The sequence below is a fragment of the Eschrichtius robustus genome, chromosome 17, assembly GCF_028021215.1.
Source record: "Eschrichtius robustus isolate mEscRob2 chromosome 17, mEscRob2.pri, whole genome shotgun sequence".
Lineage (NCBI taxonomy): Eukaryota > Metazoa > Chordata > Mammalia > Artiodactyla > Eschrichtiidae > Eschrichtius > Eschrichtius robustus.
Window position 1 is genome coordinate 48,807,644 of NC_090840.1, and position 15,130 is coordinate 48,822,773.

Sequence of the window (15,130 nt, forward strand, 5' to 3'; positions counted from 1 at the left end):
CCAGAGTCTCACAATACCCAAAATGCCCAGGTTTCAAATGAAAATCACTCATCATAACGAGAAGCAGGAAAATCTCAACTTAAATGGGAAAGTACAATCAATAGATACCAACATCAAGATGACATGGATATCAGAATTATCCAGCAAGGATTTTAAAGCAGTCATCATAAAAATCCTCAATTAGTAATTACAAACATGCTTGTAAACACATGAAAAATTAGAAAGTCTCAGCAAAGAATTAGAAGATACAAAAAAGAAACAAATGAAAATTTTAGAACTAAAATATATAATCACAAAAATAAAAACCTGATGGGTGGGCTGGCTCAACAGCAGAATGAGGACAGAGGGAAGATTCAGTGAATCAAAATATGGAACAGTAGAAATTATACAATATGAACAACAGAGAGAAACTAAACTGGAAGAAAAATGAACAGAACCTCAGGAATCTGTGGGACTAAAACAAAAAATCTAACATTTAAAAGTCAATGGAGTCCTAGAAAGACAGAAGAGGGTAGGGCTGAAAAGTGTTTGAAAAAATAATGACTGGAAACTTCCCAAAACTGGCAAGAGATATAAACCCACAGATTCAAGAAGCTGAACAAATTCTAAACACTATAAACCCAAAGAAAGCCATACCAAGACACATCATAATTAAACTTCTGAAAATGAAGACAAAGATCATTTCATCTTGAAATGATCAAGGGGTAAAACAATTCAAATGGCTGTAGATTTCTCATAAGAAACCATGGATGTCAGAAGACAGTGGCACAACAGTTTCCAAGTACTGAAAGAACTGTCAATGAATAATTCTATAGCCGGTGAAAATATCCTTCACGAATGAAGAGGAAACAAGACATTCTCAGGTGAAGGAAAACTAAGAGAATTTGTTACCACAGACCTACCCTAAATGGATGGCTAAAACAAAAAGAAAGTAACAAAAGAAGGAACTTAGGAACATTAGGAGAAAGAACACTGGAAAGCAAAAATGGGTTAAACACAATATAATAGATTTCCCTTATTCTCTTGAGTTTTCTTGATCGTTTAAAGCAGCAGTCCCCAACCTTTTTGGCACCAGGGACCGGTTTCATGGAAGACAATTTTTCCATGGGCGGGGGGAGATGGTTCAGGCGGTAATGCGAGCAATGGGGGGAGATGGGGAGCGGCAGATGAAGCTCTGCTCGCTCGCCCGCCACTCACCTCCTGCTGTGTGGCCCGGTTCCTAACAGGCCGTGGACTGGTACTGGTCTGCAGCCTGGGGGTTGGGGACCCCTGGTTTAAAGGTTAAAACAAATATTATAACACTTTGATATGGATCTCAGTTATGAAGAGGAAGTATTAAAAATAATTATATTATAAATGGGAAGGACAGCGAGATAGAGAAAGTTTCTACTCCTCACTTGATCTGGTAAAATGAAGAATAAGTCACATGCCATGGGAGTTCACAGAGTGACCCATGACATCACCTGTTCCAGCAAAGCCCATGGGTTAATTCGAATAATGGCAGATCTCATTCTTCTAGAAGGCCAGACTAGGGCAAGAGCTGACTTTCAGGTTCTAGGCTACCCACCAGAAGGTACACGGAACATTTTCAGATCAGGAGCTCTAGTGGCACTAGGCTGAACTTGAACCTTGTCCCTGGGGATTCAATATCCTCATCTTTTAAAAACTACTAAGAGTTCAACTCAATAATCTCAAAGGATCCTTTCAGTCTCAGTCTACGATTCTTTTAAACTTACACAATTATCTATCTTATGTCAGAAAATAAACCACTATAAAAAATTCAGCACGAATTCCTCTTTAAAAACTGTTTATCAAAGTCTAGAAATCAATATAGTAAAATCTACGCATGTAGATTATAGACAAATGTCCATTAAAACTTGGTAATAAGACTGTATTCTTAAAGTTAAAATATAATTTAACTTACATAAGACACATGTGAAAGTCCTTTAAGGGCCAGGATGGCTTCCAGACATCCAGCAAAATAAAACTCTAAGGCATCTAATGAGACACTAATGAGACAACAGATAATAATCCTATCTAAAAAGCTTTTAAAATCAGAAGTTTGTTATCTTAAATAAACGCATATTGAATTCAATACACATGTATTAAGCACTAGGTACCAGGAGTGCAAAAGTAATCCCCTCCCAAAAGGCATAGCCCCTGACCTTGAATTAGTTACAATCTAGGACAAAGACACAGAAACAAGTTATTTCATTCTAATATGGTAAATGATATGCACAATGTGCTTATGGGAACACAGAGGAACAACTAGCCTGAACAAAGATGAAGGCAAGGCTTTCTGGAGGAGTACCTAATTTGAATTAGAAACAGTGAGACAATGAGTAAAAAGGAGCCTGTTTTTGGTAAAGGCAGTCTTTAAACTAGCAAGTGGGGGGCGGGAGAAACACCATGAGAAAAGGTATAGAGGATTGAAAAAGCATGATTTGTACAAGGAACTACAAGTCTATTATTTCAGTATTTATAAAGGGAAAAAAGGGGAGGTCAAGCAAGGGGCCAATTAAGAGGCCAGACGAGTATACCACATTATAACAGAGGGCCTCCACGGCCAACAATAGCACAACAGAAAAAGTTTTTAAAAATCAAGGAAACAATTATTGGCTCATAAGCACTATACAAAACCAGTTGCATTGTTTGCCCTTATTATAAAGAAAAATACTTGGGCCAAACCCAGCTAGAAGCCAGAGGGTAACAGAGCTTGCTAATGCAGTCCATACAGGTCAGCTTCCTGGGTAAAAAGCAGAATGGGAAAGGGTGACAAGTGGGGGCTGGAGAACAAGTGGGATAAACCTAGAAGAATCCCTTAATCACTGTGTGGCCTTCAGTGAATCATTGAACCTTTCTGGGCTTCAGTACTCTCATAAACAAAATTAGGAAATTTTACTAGAATATTTCTTAAATGCTTTTCCACCCTAAAAACTCTAGGTTAAACACAGAATTTCTTTAAAAAGATTAGAAAAGATTATGGAAGAAAGACTAGAAAGAAATACTGGTTAAATTATCCAAAAACCAGTCGTCAGATACATTTGGATTTACTTTCATCATCAGATTTTGTACTATTTTGTCCCACTTTTTCTGTTATTTCCCCTCCCTGCTTCTTTCTTGACTTCTTTAGGGTTGAATAATTTAGACAGTCAATACAATAACAAAACCAATACGTCCTTGATTTATGTGCTTAAAATTCCTTTGAAGTGCTGACAATATTTCAAAATAAATGTTTCAACTAACCTTTGTAAGGTAATATTTGCACATAGCACGAAACTCAAAAGGCTCAAAGAGAGCCTTCAGCAAAAAGTAAGTCTCCATCCCACTCTTGTCAGCCATATAGTTACCTTCTCTGGAGGCAGTTTCTTGCTTATTTTTCTAGAGCTACTCCACGATAAGCACTGACATGTGTACATATACATATATGCGTATGTAGACGTGTGTATTTTGCCAATCACTCCCCTCGATGGACCTCAAGTTGCTTGTTTATATTTATGTTGTTTCCAATCTTTTGCCATTACATTGTTTTATGAAGACTTTTACACATATGTTATTTCACACATGGTTAAATTTCTCTGTAGAGTAAATTTCTAGAAGAGTAATTGCTGGGTCAAAGAATATATGGTGTTTTATTCTAGACAGATATTGTTAAATCGCCTACCATGGAGATTAAGTTAAATTTTCCTAACAATATACCTTACATTTAAGAGCCTGCTTCTTATATCCCTCAACAATTCCTTTTTTAAAAACAGTACCTTGGAAAAATCACTTTCTATAACTATGTTTTTAATCCTTTTGTCACTTAACAAAAAGAATTATTTTCCAAATATCAAGTTTTGTTAACATGTACACTTATCATAGCTTAGAGGTCTAAGCCAGTTCTGCTGGGAAAGTAAAGACTCACACATACTTATTAAAAGTATTAAATTATTTCTATTTGCATTTAATGTCAAAGCAGATTTAAAAAAAAAAAAACCTCCTGACACTCTGGATACAAAGTCAAGTTGTACAGGGACACTGAAACTCTTCATTTAAGTCATCTTGTAACCAGTATTTATAACATGTGATCTTCACAAGGCGTTCAGGAATCTTGCATTTATGTACCTTATAGAGCAAAAAGTCAAAGAAGAAATGCTGGGTCAAGGAATAATACATCAGGAAGAAAAACATAAGAAAATGAGAAACAGTAATAATGGAGACGAGAACTCATACCTGAAATGAGAACCCTATGGAAGTTTAGTTTTAACACAACTTTAGGAGGAAAGAATTGACAACAAAAATTAAAAAGGGGGGCGGAGAGAAGATTGAACTTGGAAAACAAAAGAAAAAAATGAGAGAAAAAGAACATACAGGAGAAGAATGGGGTGTGTGTCTGTAGGTCTGTCTCTAAATCAGTCCATATTTCTTGGGAGGTTTTCATCTTTATAAATCAGTTAATGAAAAAATAAATAAATAAATGAGTTAATGAAACTCAATTCTGGTCAATGTCAGAAAGCTAAAAGGTATAAAGAAAATATCCTCCCCTTAGAGACATAAGCACTGACCTGTAAAAGTTGTGTTGCAGTAGCTCTCTGCTCAGGATTCTTCACTAGGCACTTCTTAACAAAATCGGTGAAATCATCAGACCAAAGTTCTGGCTTCCTGAATGTTGGTGGTGGGTTTGTGGGAATCATAAAAATAGCCTGGTAAAAATGAAGTATCCAAAAGACACGGTAAGAATCACAATAACACACCAAATAAACAAATCTCTTTATCTATCTTTTTATCAGACTCTAAATGTGAAAAACAAATTTAAGCTGGTCTAGGATTTCCAGTAAAATTGCAATTCAGGAAGCAAGCCCATCTGCTACTAATGTAATCACTTCCCATTAAATTTCCTCTATTTGAGTTGTAGCTCACTGAGCACATCATTCTTTATTTTATCATTTTTAATCAGTCTCCAACAAAGTAGACGGCATTTCTAACCCTTTTACCAAACTAAGGACATTCTCTGGTTAAACAGATATATCCCCCAATTTTGCTATTGCATGCCAGATTTGCTTCCCATTTCAGGTTTTTAGTACTGCTGTTCAGAATGCCTAGCAGCAGTCTAGTTTGCTTCTGCAATCCAGAATACTTAAGTATAAATATAATTACTGCTGTGATTTGAAATAATACTTGACAGAGGCAAGACTTTTATTTCTCTTTCTAAATATATGAGTCAGGATTCCAAATGAAAAGTTTTAAAGGTAATATATCACTTTAACACGAATGATTTAATTTGGTATTAATAACTTAGTACTAATGATAATACGTTCAGAGAGTTCAAAATTCAAAAACTTTACAAAGTTTCCGTGTCATCTTGTCTTCATAGCTACCCAGTCACCTTTTTTTGACCGAGAGAATTAATCCCTAATGTTGTTAGGAAATCATTGTATGTAATGAATTAACTTCTCTCCTGGGCTCTAGAATAGTTCCTGATAAAATACCATCACTAAAATATCATTTTCTTTGAAAAGATATGAAAACAAAAATAAAGTTAAAACAAATGTATCATGCACTCAACAAATATTAGCTATCATCATTTTCATTTCCACATGCTATAAAAAAGACAAGAGACAAACACAGCAATGACAAAAATTTTACAAAGTAAAATGAACCCAATCATATTATAACTAACTGTAGTTTAACAGGTAAGTTTAATTACACAATCAACACTACAGGTGACATGAGGAAAAAATGGCTTTTTGGCAATCAATTAATATATGCATACGCAGTATACAGACATGGGCCTCTCAAAGATGTATTCAGGGGTGAAGCATCCAAAAAAACCCCTTTCTAGACTTCAGTATTCTCTGACTTTCCAGAAGAGAGGTGTCTGTCTCTGTTCTAGTTCAGTTTTTCACCTGGTTGCTGGTCCTCTTTCTTCATGCAAATTTCATGTACCTGAACTTATGTCCCTTCTCCTTAATGCATAAAGAAAATAAAGACGGCAGTACTACAAACCACAGAAATACTTAGAAACTAAGTGTTTTACCATTGAAAGAAACTCATCATAGCTATATTTAAAACCTCTGTTCGTATATGGAGAAAATACCAAAACTGTAGACAAAGTAATAAAGATAATATATTCTTGGGGATACCAAGTTTAATGTATTCCTTCGGTATAATAAAACTGTTCTACCCTCCATTGAATTTTTACTAACTGTTCAAAAGCCATTCACAAATATCACAGAATTTTTATAGCAAAAGACACATGAGAGATCATTTAGCTCAATCTTCTCATTCAACAGAAAAGGAATCAAAAGTCCAGAAAGGTTAAGTGACTTAAAAACAAAATTTCAGACTAGCATAGTATTCTAATGTTTCTACTATGTTTCAAGAAGGTGAGGTACAGAGCAAAGAGGGTTACTCTATCTAAACAAGCAGTTAATTAGAGGACAGAGAGATGATAGATGATGGTTCTGTTTTCAATGTATACATCTTCCCCGGTCCTCCTCTTTTACTTCCAAGTGAAGAAAGCATAAGCAAGTTTTAAGCCTTTAAGACAAGACAGTGACAGGAAAGATCCTGAAACTTATTATAGTCACAGCAGTGACACTAAAGTTGAAGCTCATTCAATGAAATACGAATGAGGGAAAGACTGTTCAGTGGAGAAAATATAGTCTTTTCAACATATGGTGCTGGGAAGACTAGATATATTATTCACATACAATAAAAATGAATTTGGACTCTTACTTACACCATATACAAAAATTCACTGAAATCAACAACCTAACAGTAAGAGCTAAAACTATAAAACCCTTAGAAGAAAACATAGGGGGAAAGCTTCATGACACTAAATATGGTAATGATTTCTTGGATATGACACCAAAAATCAAGGCAACAAAAGAAAAAATAAATTGGGCTTCATCAAAATTTAACACTTTCAGGCATCAAAGGATACTATCAACAGAGTAAAGAGGCAACCCACGACAGATGGAAGGGCTGAACAAAATGTGGTGTTTATATTGTATTTACACATACAATGGAATATTATTAAACCTTAAAAAGGAAGAAAATTTTGACACATGCTATAGCATAAACTTGAAGACTTCATGCTGACTGAAATAAGCCAGTTGCACTAGGACAAATATTGCATGATTCTTCTTATAGTGAGGTTCCTAGAGTAGTCAAGTTCATAGAGACAGAGAGTAGAATGGTGGTTGCCAGGGATTGTGAGAAAGGGGGAAGTGGGGAGTTAGCATTTAACGGGCACAGAATTTCAGCTGGGGAAGATGAAAAGGCTCTGGAGAGGGATGGTTGGTGATGGTTGTACGGCAACGAGAATGTACTTGATTTTACGGAACTGTATACCTAAAAAATGGTTAAAAGGGTTAATTTTATGTTTTGTATATTTTACCACAATAAAAAAAAATGAAGGAGGGAAAATATAAAGCACTAATCAAGTTCAGGGATATTAGTTGAATGCCTGCTACACACAAAGCATGGTATTAGACATTATATGGAGTTCAAAGATGCAGCAGGAAATACAGTCACTACCCTTTAGAAACTTCTAACCTAGTCTGGTAATGAAAGAACAGTAAAAGATTTAAAGAATAGTACAATAATAAAAGAAATGATATAAGGCATTAAGGAGAGAGGTCATTCCCCTTAAAAGAAATAGCATGAGGAAAAGCGAGAGAGTGAAATAAAGCTATTGGGAGGAGCAGAGAACAAGCTGATTATCTTATAAGGGACTAAGAAATGATCAGATTAGAAGGGGGAATGAAGGATATGGAGTTTGGTCAGCAAGCAAGTGCACAACTGAAAGAAGTCTTTTTTTCTGGTGTGTGTGTGTGTGTGTGTGTGTGTGCATGTGTGTGTCTTATGTTTTTGCCTTTAATCAGAGTTTGTTTATGACCTAAGAAAAGGATTAACAAAAAACAAACAAACAAACCTGGAGATACTCTAAATATGGAATAGAAAAGGCACTTAGGGGCTAGTGTACATGTCCCAGGATGAGTAATAAAAAGTTTAAACTAGGATGGTATCTATAGGAATGAAATAGAAGAAATAAGGTATGAGACACTACAAAAGAAGAACCAAGAGTACATCCTAACAACATTGTTTGGGGGGCTAGAGTAAAGGAAAAACAAAAGATTACTCCGGAATTCAAGAAATAAAAAATAGACACATTAATTGCACAACATTCAGGTATTCTAACAGTTTACTATATCATTCTTTTGAGAGCCCTCAGAATATGCAGCAGTTTACTACAATGTGTTATCACTGGTTTCTAACTTGGAAAGTGAGCCAAAGGATCTTCTGTGGACAAAGCAATGAATATTCAATATCCAAATCTGTTGATGCTAGGGTAAGAGTTAATCTCTTTATTAGTGTACTCATCTTCTTTGAAAAAGAGAAAATCCTTTAATAGAACATTCTTATACATCTTACATCATAGTACACGTATGACACCTAAGATAGTCCTTCAAAAGCAGCGTAGCCAGTTTTATGACACAATAAGCATCTACCAAAATACAAGTATGTACCAAGTATTTTCTGTGTGTTCCTAGGTTCTATTAAAGAAATAGCAAACTGATAGGCCACAAGCTAGACAGCATCAGTGGATACCTTTTGTTCAGGCAACATCTATCTCACAGTCCCACAAGGTAAAAATCTGCTGGAATCCAGCTGATGAGCAGAGGCCTATTGATGTATGCTCTCCCTTCTACATGGGCCCCATCTAGCCTGGCTCAATTATCTGCTTTAGCTGATGGTCCCCATTACATATAACTTTGTGTTACAGATTCTAAAATAAGACACATATCTTGGGCCCACAGAGCTCACAGTCAAACTGGAGGGGTGGGGGAGGCAAGGGGGATTAACACGTACGAAACAAACAGCAAAATATGGAGTGCTAGAAAATAAAATTCTTCTGTAAATAACCTAATTAATCTCAGCTCCATAGTTGAAACAGAACATAATCCGGCTTTAAGGATGGGCAAAATGGGGTTAATATCAGCTGTGGCAAAAGGCACACAAAAACACCTGCTGCCTCAAATTAAAGAATAAAAATAAATTTGAACTCTCATCTCTGCAAAATAGTTCAAAGCACCTACATAAGCCTCTATACAGACTGACCTCAAACTGCAGGTAAATGATACGAGATTGTCTAGGTAAATGTTGTTCATCTGCACTTCTGTTACAAATTGATGGATAACAACTCAGTGGTTTATGTCCTTGAAGCTAATGCTCTCCTTTGAACTTTGAGCCAATGACTTGCAGTCTTATCTTCGGATAATCTTAACATATAAGGCTCACCTTAGCAGTAGCTATTAGAAACCCAAGGATAAAAAGCTTAACTCTAATGCTTATTTACCCAGTACTATCATAAAGCGATCCTAAAATGTTCACATTCTATTCCCAAACAAATACTGAACTGCATACAGTTCAAACAAATAAGTCTTAATATACAGTCTACCAAAATATAGAGACTCTAAAAAGTCTCCAGGAAAACCACTATAGCTTTTATTTCCTTTTTTTTTTTTTTAGGTTAGATAATCAGTAACAAACTGACAGATTTTTCTCACAGACTTTACTTTGTTCAATTAATTTAACCTAATCATGAATCAGAGAGGATCCTCTTGAGAATCTCCAGGTTTTGTATGAGTTGACTAGGTAATAGGCCCCTGCTGTAGAAAGTTTTGGCATTCGGTGTCTAGCCTTATACTAACAATTCACGCCCTTCCTTGACACCAACCAAATCGCATGGACACACATTACAGCCATAAAATTTATCTTATCTCTAACACCGTTTTGATTGAAGAATGTTAGTACAATAAATGATATGATTATCTTTGTGTTTGTTTCTACACAACCGGTTGCTTAACTATATATTGAACCTCTGATTAAGTTTTAAAAAGAGCTTCCCTGATCACAAGCAGTCTTAAGAAGCCAAGAAATATGAGCCCCTCAAAATAACGAATTATCATCATTCCTGAAATTTCATGCCTTAGACTCCAGGAGCACCCAGAAGATATGAAAAGAGCTGGAGCTGAGAAGTGACAAAGCCTGAACTTTATAATCTCAATAGAGTGAGTCAACACATATATCTGAAGGTAGCTGGATTTGTGAATGTACAGAAGCAATGGACATGCTAGAGTAACAAAGGAACCTGTGCCACTATTCAAGAACCTCAGGTACATGAGCAAAAGGTTATCTTCATAACAAACAAATGAGATAAAGGATGAGAAAGCACTTTAAAAAACTACAAAGAACTAAAAACAAATATAGCTGTTTCCTGACAGTGAACATAATACAGACGTAGCAAGCTACTAAGTCAAAGTATATCATTCCTAAAAAGGATACATAGTAATAATATTTTTAAAAGACTATTACAAATAAGGTAGTAAACAGTACAATGGAATGAACCCTACGCTGGACTTAGGTCAGAAACATAGGCTTGAGTTCTAAATCACCCTCTGACTGTGTGGCCTCAGTTTTTTCATATAAGTGAGGTGGCTGAACTAGATATTTTTCAGATTCCTTTTTGGGTCTAAAAGACTCTGGCACTCTAACTGCCTAGCAATCTAGGAGTTAAATCCTAGCTAGACAAGTATTCAATTGTTGGTTAAAAAGAAGATGGAGGTGGCAGAGGACAGTGAAGGATAAAAAAGGCCTACTAGATGTTAATATAAAAATACAAATCTAAGTTTTTATCACCACTCCCTTAAAAGCAACTTTAAATAGACAGAGGTTTGAAGAGAACATGAAAATCTAGAGTGACCCTTGCTCTTAGGGTGCAGTTTCTACAGTAAGCCCAGGGTTAAAGTATCGCCAGCATGACCTCACAATTCACTCCAGCTCCAGTTGTAGGAATTTCAGTAATCATTAATCTGGCCCATAAAGGCCAATTTGCCTGCCTAGGACTCAAATTAAGGGAAGGGATGTAGCTGGTGCCCTGGCAGTCCAGGGTGAATAAGAGAACCAACTCTAGAGGTCTGAGCCAGCTCTAGATGGCACTTGGTTACCATAACACCACTGTTATAAGTAGCCATCTGACCTCTTTTACTTCTCTAAGCCTGATTCCACATTTTAAAAATGGGAATAATAATAATAGAACAATAAGAGCTACCTTACAGAGCTGACCTGAAGTTTAAATGGGTTAATACATGTAAAATACTTAGAATAGCACCTGCCACATTATAAATGTACAATAATGTTAGCTTTATTAATCCAATTCTACCACTGAGGGTCACTTAACTAGTTTATTCAAGATCACACAGCTGGTAAAGTAGCTGTCAAAACTAGAAATCAGATCTATCTGGCTCCTTACCTACTTCACACTATCTCCATGTTTCTATTAAATTTCTGCCACAGATAATTCTATTATAAGGTAAAGGCTCTGTAACACATATTCAGTCTCCAGAAAAGAAAATGCAAAGCTATTTGTATAAAAACGATTATAGGTCACTTTCTGTAATTGTGGTAAGATGCAAATAAAAAATACCAAACAATTAAGAAATGGCTAAGTAAATTACTATATATCAACAAAATGGGGTAACATATTGCCATTAAAATGGAAAATGCCTAAATTACAAAACCACAAAGAAATGTACTATTAAAAGAAAAGTGAATTTACAATAGCCAGGATATGGACGCAACCTAAACATCCACTGACAGATAAATGGATAAAGACGACGTGATATATACACACACACACACACACACACACACACACACACACACATATACATATACACACATACACAATATGGAATACTACTCAGCCATAAAAAAATGAAATAATGCCATTTGCAGCAAAATGGATGGACCTAGAGATTATCATACTAAGTCAAGTCAGAAAGAGAAAGACAAATACCGTATGATATCACTTACATGTGGAATCTAAAATATGACAGAAAAGAACTTATCCACAAAACACAAACAGACTCACAGACATAGAGAATAGACTTGTGGTTGCCAAGGGGGATGGGGGGTGAGGGAGGGATGGACTGGGAGTTTGGGATTAGCAGATGCAAACTAGTATATATGGGATTTATAAACAAGGTCCTACTATATAGCATAGGGAACTATATTCACTATCCTGTAATACACCATAATGGAAAAGAAAAAAAAATAAAATGGAAAGATATTCACAATTAAAAAAAGAAAAGTCAAAATAAGAAAATGAAACAACAGTACATAATGATTGCCTTCACATAAAAATGACAAGTACGCAGCAATAAACATTGAAAGATGGTACAGAATCTCGAAAATTCAAAATATCAATTCACTGTCTACAAGACTGCGTAAGATTCCTTTAAAATGTTTTATTATAAAGGTCACTATATATTCAACTTTTAAATATTATATTTATAACTTAACAAAGGCTTCATTTAAAACCACTGCTTAAGTTATCACCTATTTCAGTCTGCCTCTACAACCACCTCTCACAGAAGCACAGTTTAAATTCCAATATCTTTGACTGCTTTCAGTTCAATCTTAATTGTCTTTCAAGGTTGAAATATAATATTCCTTTAGTATAATTCAAAAATATCCATAAAACATGGCTATAGAAGAAATCAAAAGTGAACAGGGGCCGAAACTTAAGGAACTTTATAATTCCACTCTCTCTCAGATCTCCCAAATTGGAATTCCTGTGTGCGATCAGCTCAATTAACTTTTTTAAGCACATAAAATATACCCAAACCTACAATATTAGAATTTATTCAAGAAGCTTAGAATCTAATGGGGTAGGAAAATGCATACCAGATCATGGCAATAAAATAGTGTAAGTGCTTAAATAGATGTGAACAATGGGCATTATAAAATGACTTAGCTCAAATTGATGTTTAAAGAAAAATGAGATGCTGAGTCCTAAAGAATGAATGAGTTAATGAGGCACAGAAAAGAGAACTGCATGTTCTAAGGTGTGAGGTCTGAAATACCATGGTGTCTATGACAGAAACTGACTTGTTCCAGGTGTGGGGCAGGAAAATTACAAGATGAGCCTGAAGCATCTTATTGGCCCTTAAAGAAAAAAAACAAAAACAAAAAAACACTTAAACTAATCAAGTCTATCAAAAGAAGTTCAAAACCTGTAGAACTCAGCTTCACTCATAATAGATTCTGATTTAATCTGATCTGAGGTGAGAACCAGGCACAGTATTTTTTGTCTCCCAAGTAATTCTAATGTGCAGCCAACACTGAGAACCACTGTGCTAGAACATAAAATATAAGGCAAAGTGTTATCATACCACATACCTCAGCTTCAGCACCTTCCACATTTTAACGTGGACTCCCGTTAGTTACAAACTCATTCTAAATGCTCCGGATAACATGGAAACTATCAATACTTTAAAACCTAAACAGTGTCTATCTATCACGTTTTGTATTCCCAACAGCATTAGGCCTAGTTACTTCTGCAGAGTAAAATCTAAATCTATACTAAGAGTGTTGATATAAAAATTGCAGTTAAATACGGTGACTTGAACTCACTGACTTACCTTAACACCATTCCAAAAATCCTAGTGAAGGACAGCAGGAATTTTTTAAAAAGGCTTAAACTCCATAGAGAGAAGGACAATAGCAAATATGGGACAGCAATAAAATTCTGGAAACAGAAAAGTAAATGGATGAGTCATAACTAACTCAAAAGATCTGAGAAATCAGTGAGAAGCAATCAACTCCCACCACGAGGGGACTAAAAGGCTAAGAAATGGGAAGGACCAGATACATCTAAAGAAAGAGGACATCTGTAGCAATGAGCATACCTGGCACCCAAATTTTAGTTTCTAAACTGCCACTCCCACTGAAAGAAACCAGTGCTCCTTGAAGAAACAATTTATTTCAGGGCTGGAACAAGGAAATTACAAGGTGAGCCTGGGGTACCTCGTTGGGCCTTACTTTAGTAAGGAAGCACTCAAAGATTTATGAAATCATGTCAAAAGGCACAGGACTAGCCAAACAGAATAACTGAGCATCAAAATAGTAATAATAGGGCTTCCTTGGTGGCGCAGTGGTTGAGAGTCTGCCTGCCAATGCAGGGGACACGGGTTCAAGCCCTGGTCTGGGAAGATCCCACATGCCGCGGAGCGACTAGGCCCGTGAGCCACAATTGCTGAGCCTGCGCGTCTGGAGCCTGTGCTCCACAATGGGAGAGGCCGCGACAGTGAGAGGCCCGCGCACCGCGATGAAGAGTGGCCCCCACTTGCCGCAACTAGAGAGAGCCCTCGCACAGAAACGAAGATCCAACACAGTTATAAAAAAAAAAAAAAAAAAAAGTAATAATAATGGCTATAATTGATTATAACATACTGAATAAGATGAAAATCAGTCTGTAGTGATATTTTTTAAAGGGAGAGAGTTTTAGAAAAGCTATTCTTTATAGGAAAATACCAACTAGTAAATACACAATGATTGAATTACTTAGAAGATCAACATCTGTCACCCTCAATGTACTGTAATGATCAATTCAGGCAAGGATCACCAGAGGATACTACTGCCAGCGAAAAGTTACTGGAGTAACCTTGCTTGTAAGATACAAAAGCACTACCCCCACAGACCACTTAATAATTACAAAGGAGAAGATGTGCCTTTACAATAGCGAGATCTGCTCATTATCACCTTAACTAAGTGATCAAACTTTACCAAGAGACAAACTGACAGTACGTGATTTCTGACGTGACACAATATGAAATACACACCACTACCCATGAAATCCTTCCCCAAAACATATAACCTGAATCTAATCTATTGAGTACAGGCATACCTTTTTTTGTGTGCTTTGCCTTACTGCACTATGCAGATATTGCGTGTTTTACAAATTGAAGGTCTGTGGCGACCCTGCATCAAGCAAGTCTGTCGGCACCATTTTTCCAACAGCATTTGCTCACTTCATGTCTCAGTGTCATAGTTTGGTAATTCTCGCAATATTTCCAACTTTTTCATTATATTATTATTATATTTGTTATGGTGCTCTCTGACCAATGATCTTTGATGTTATTACTGTGACTTGACTTGCTGAAGGTTCAGACGAAAATTAACATTTTTTTTAGCAATGAAGTATTTTTAAATTAAGGTATGCACATTTTTTTTTTTTAGACATAATGCTATTGCACACTTAATAGACTACAGGATAGTGTAAACATAACTTTTATAT

General features: G+C 35.9%; 1 protein-coding gene across 1 annotated transcript in view; it reads right to left on the reverse strand.

Moving 5' to 3' along the window:
* Positions 1 to 15,130, reverse strand: part of STK3 (serine/threonine kinase 3) — a 307,261-nt gene that overhangs the window by 128,739 nt on the left and 163,392 nt on the right. The window contains exon 7 of the mRNA XM_068525949.1: positions 4,548 to 4,685. Coding sequence (XP_068382050.1) covers positions 4,548 to 4,685 — 138 coding nt within the window. The remainder of the gene's footprint in view (positions 1 to 4,547; positions 4,686 to 15,130) is intronic.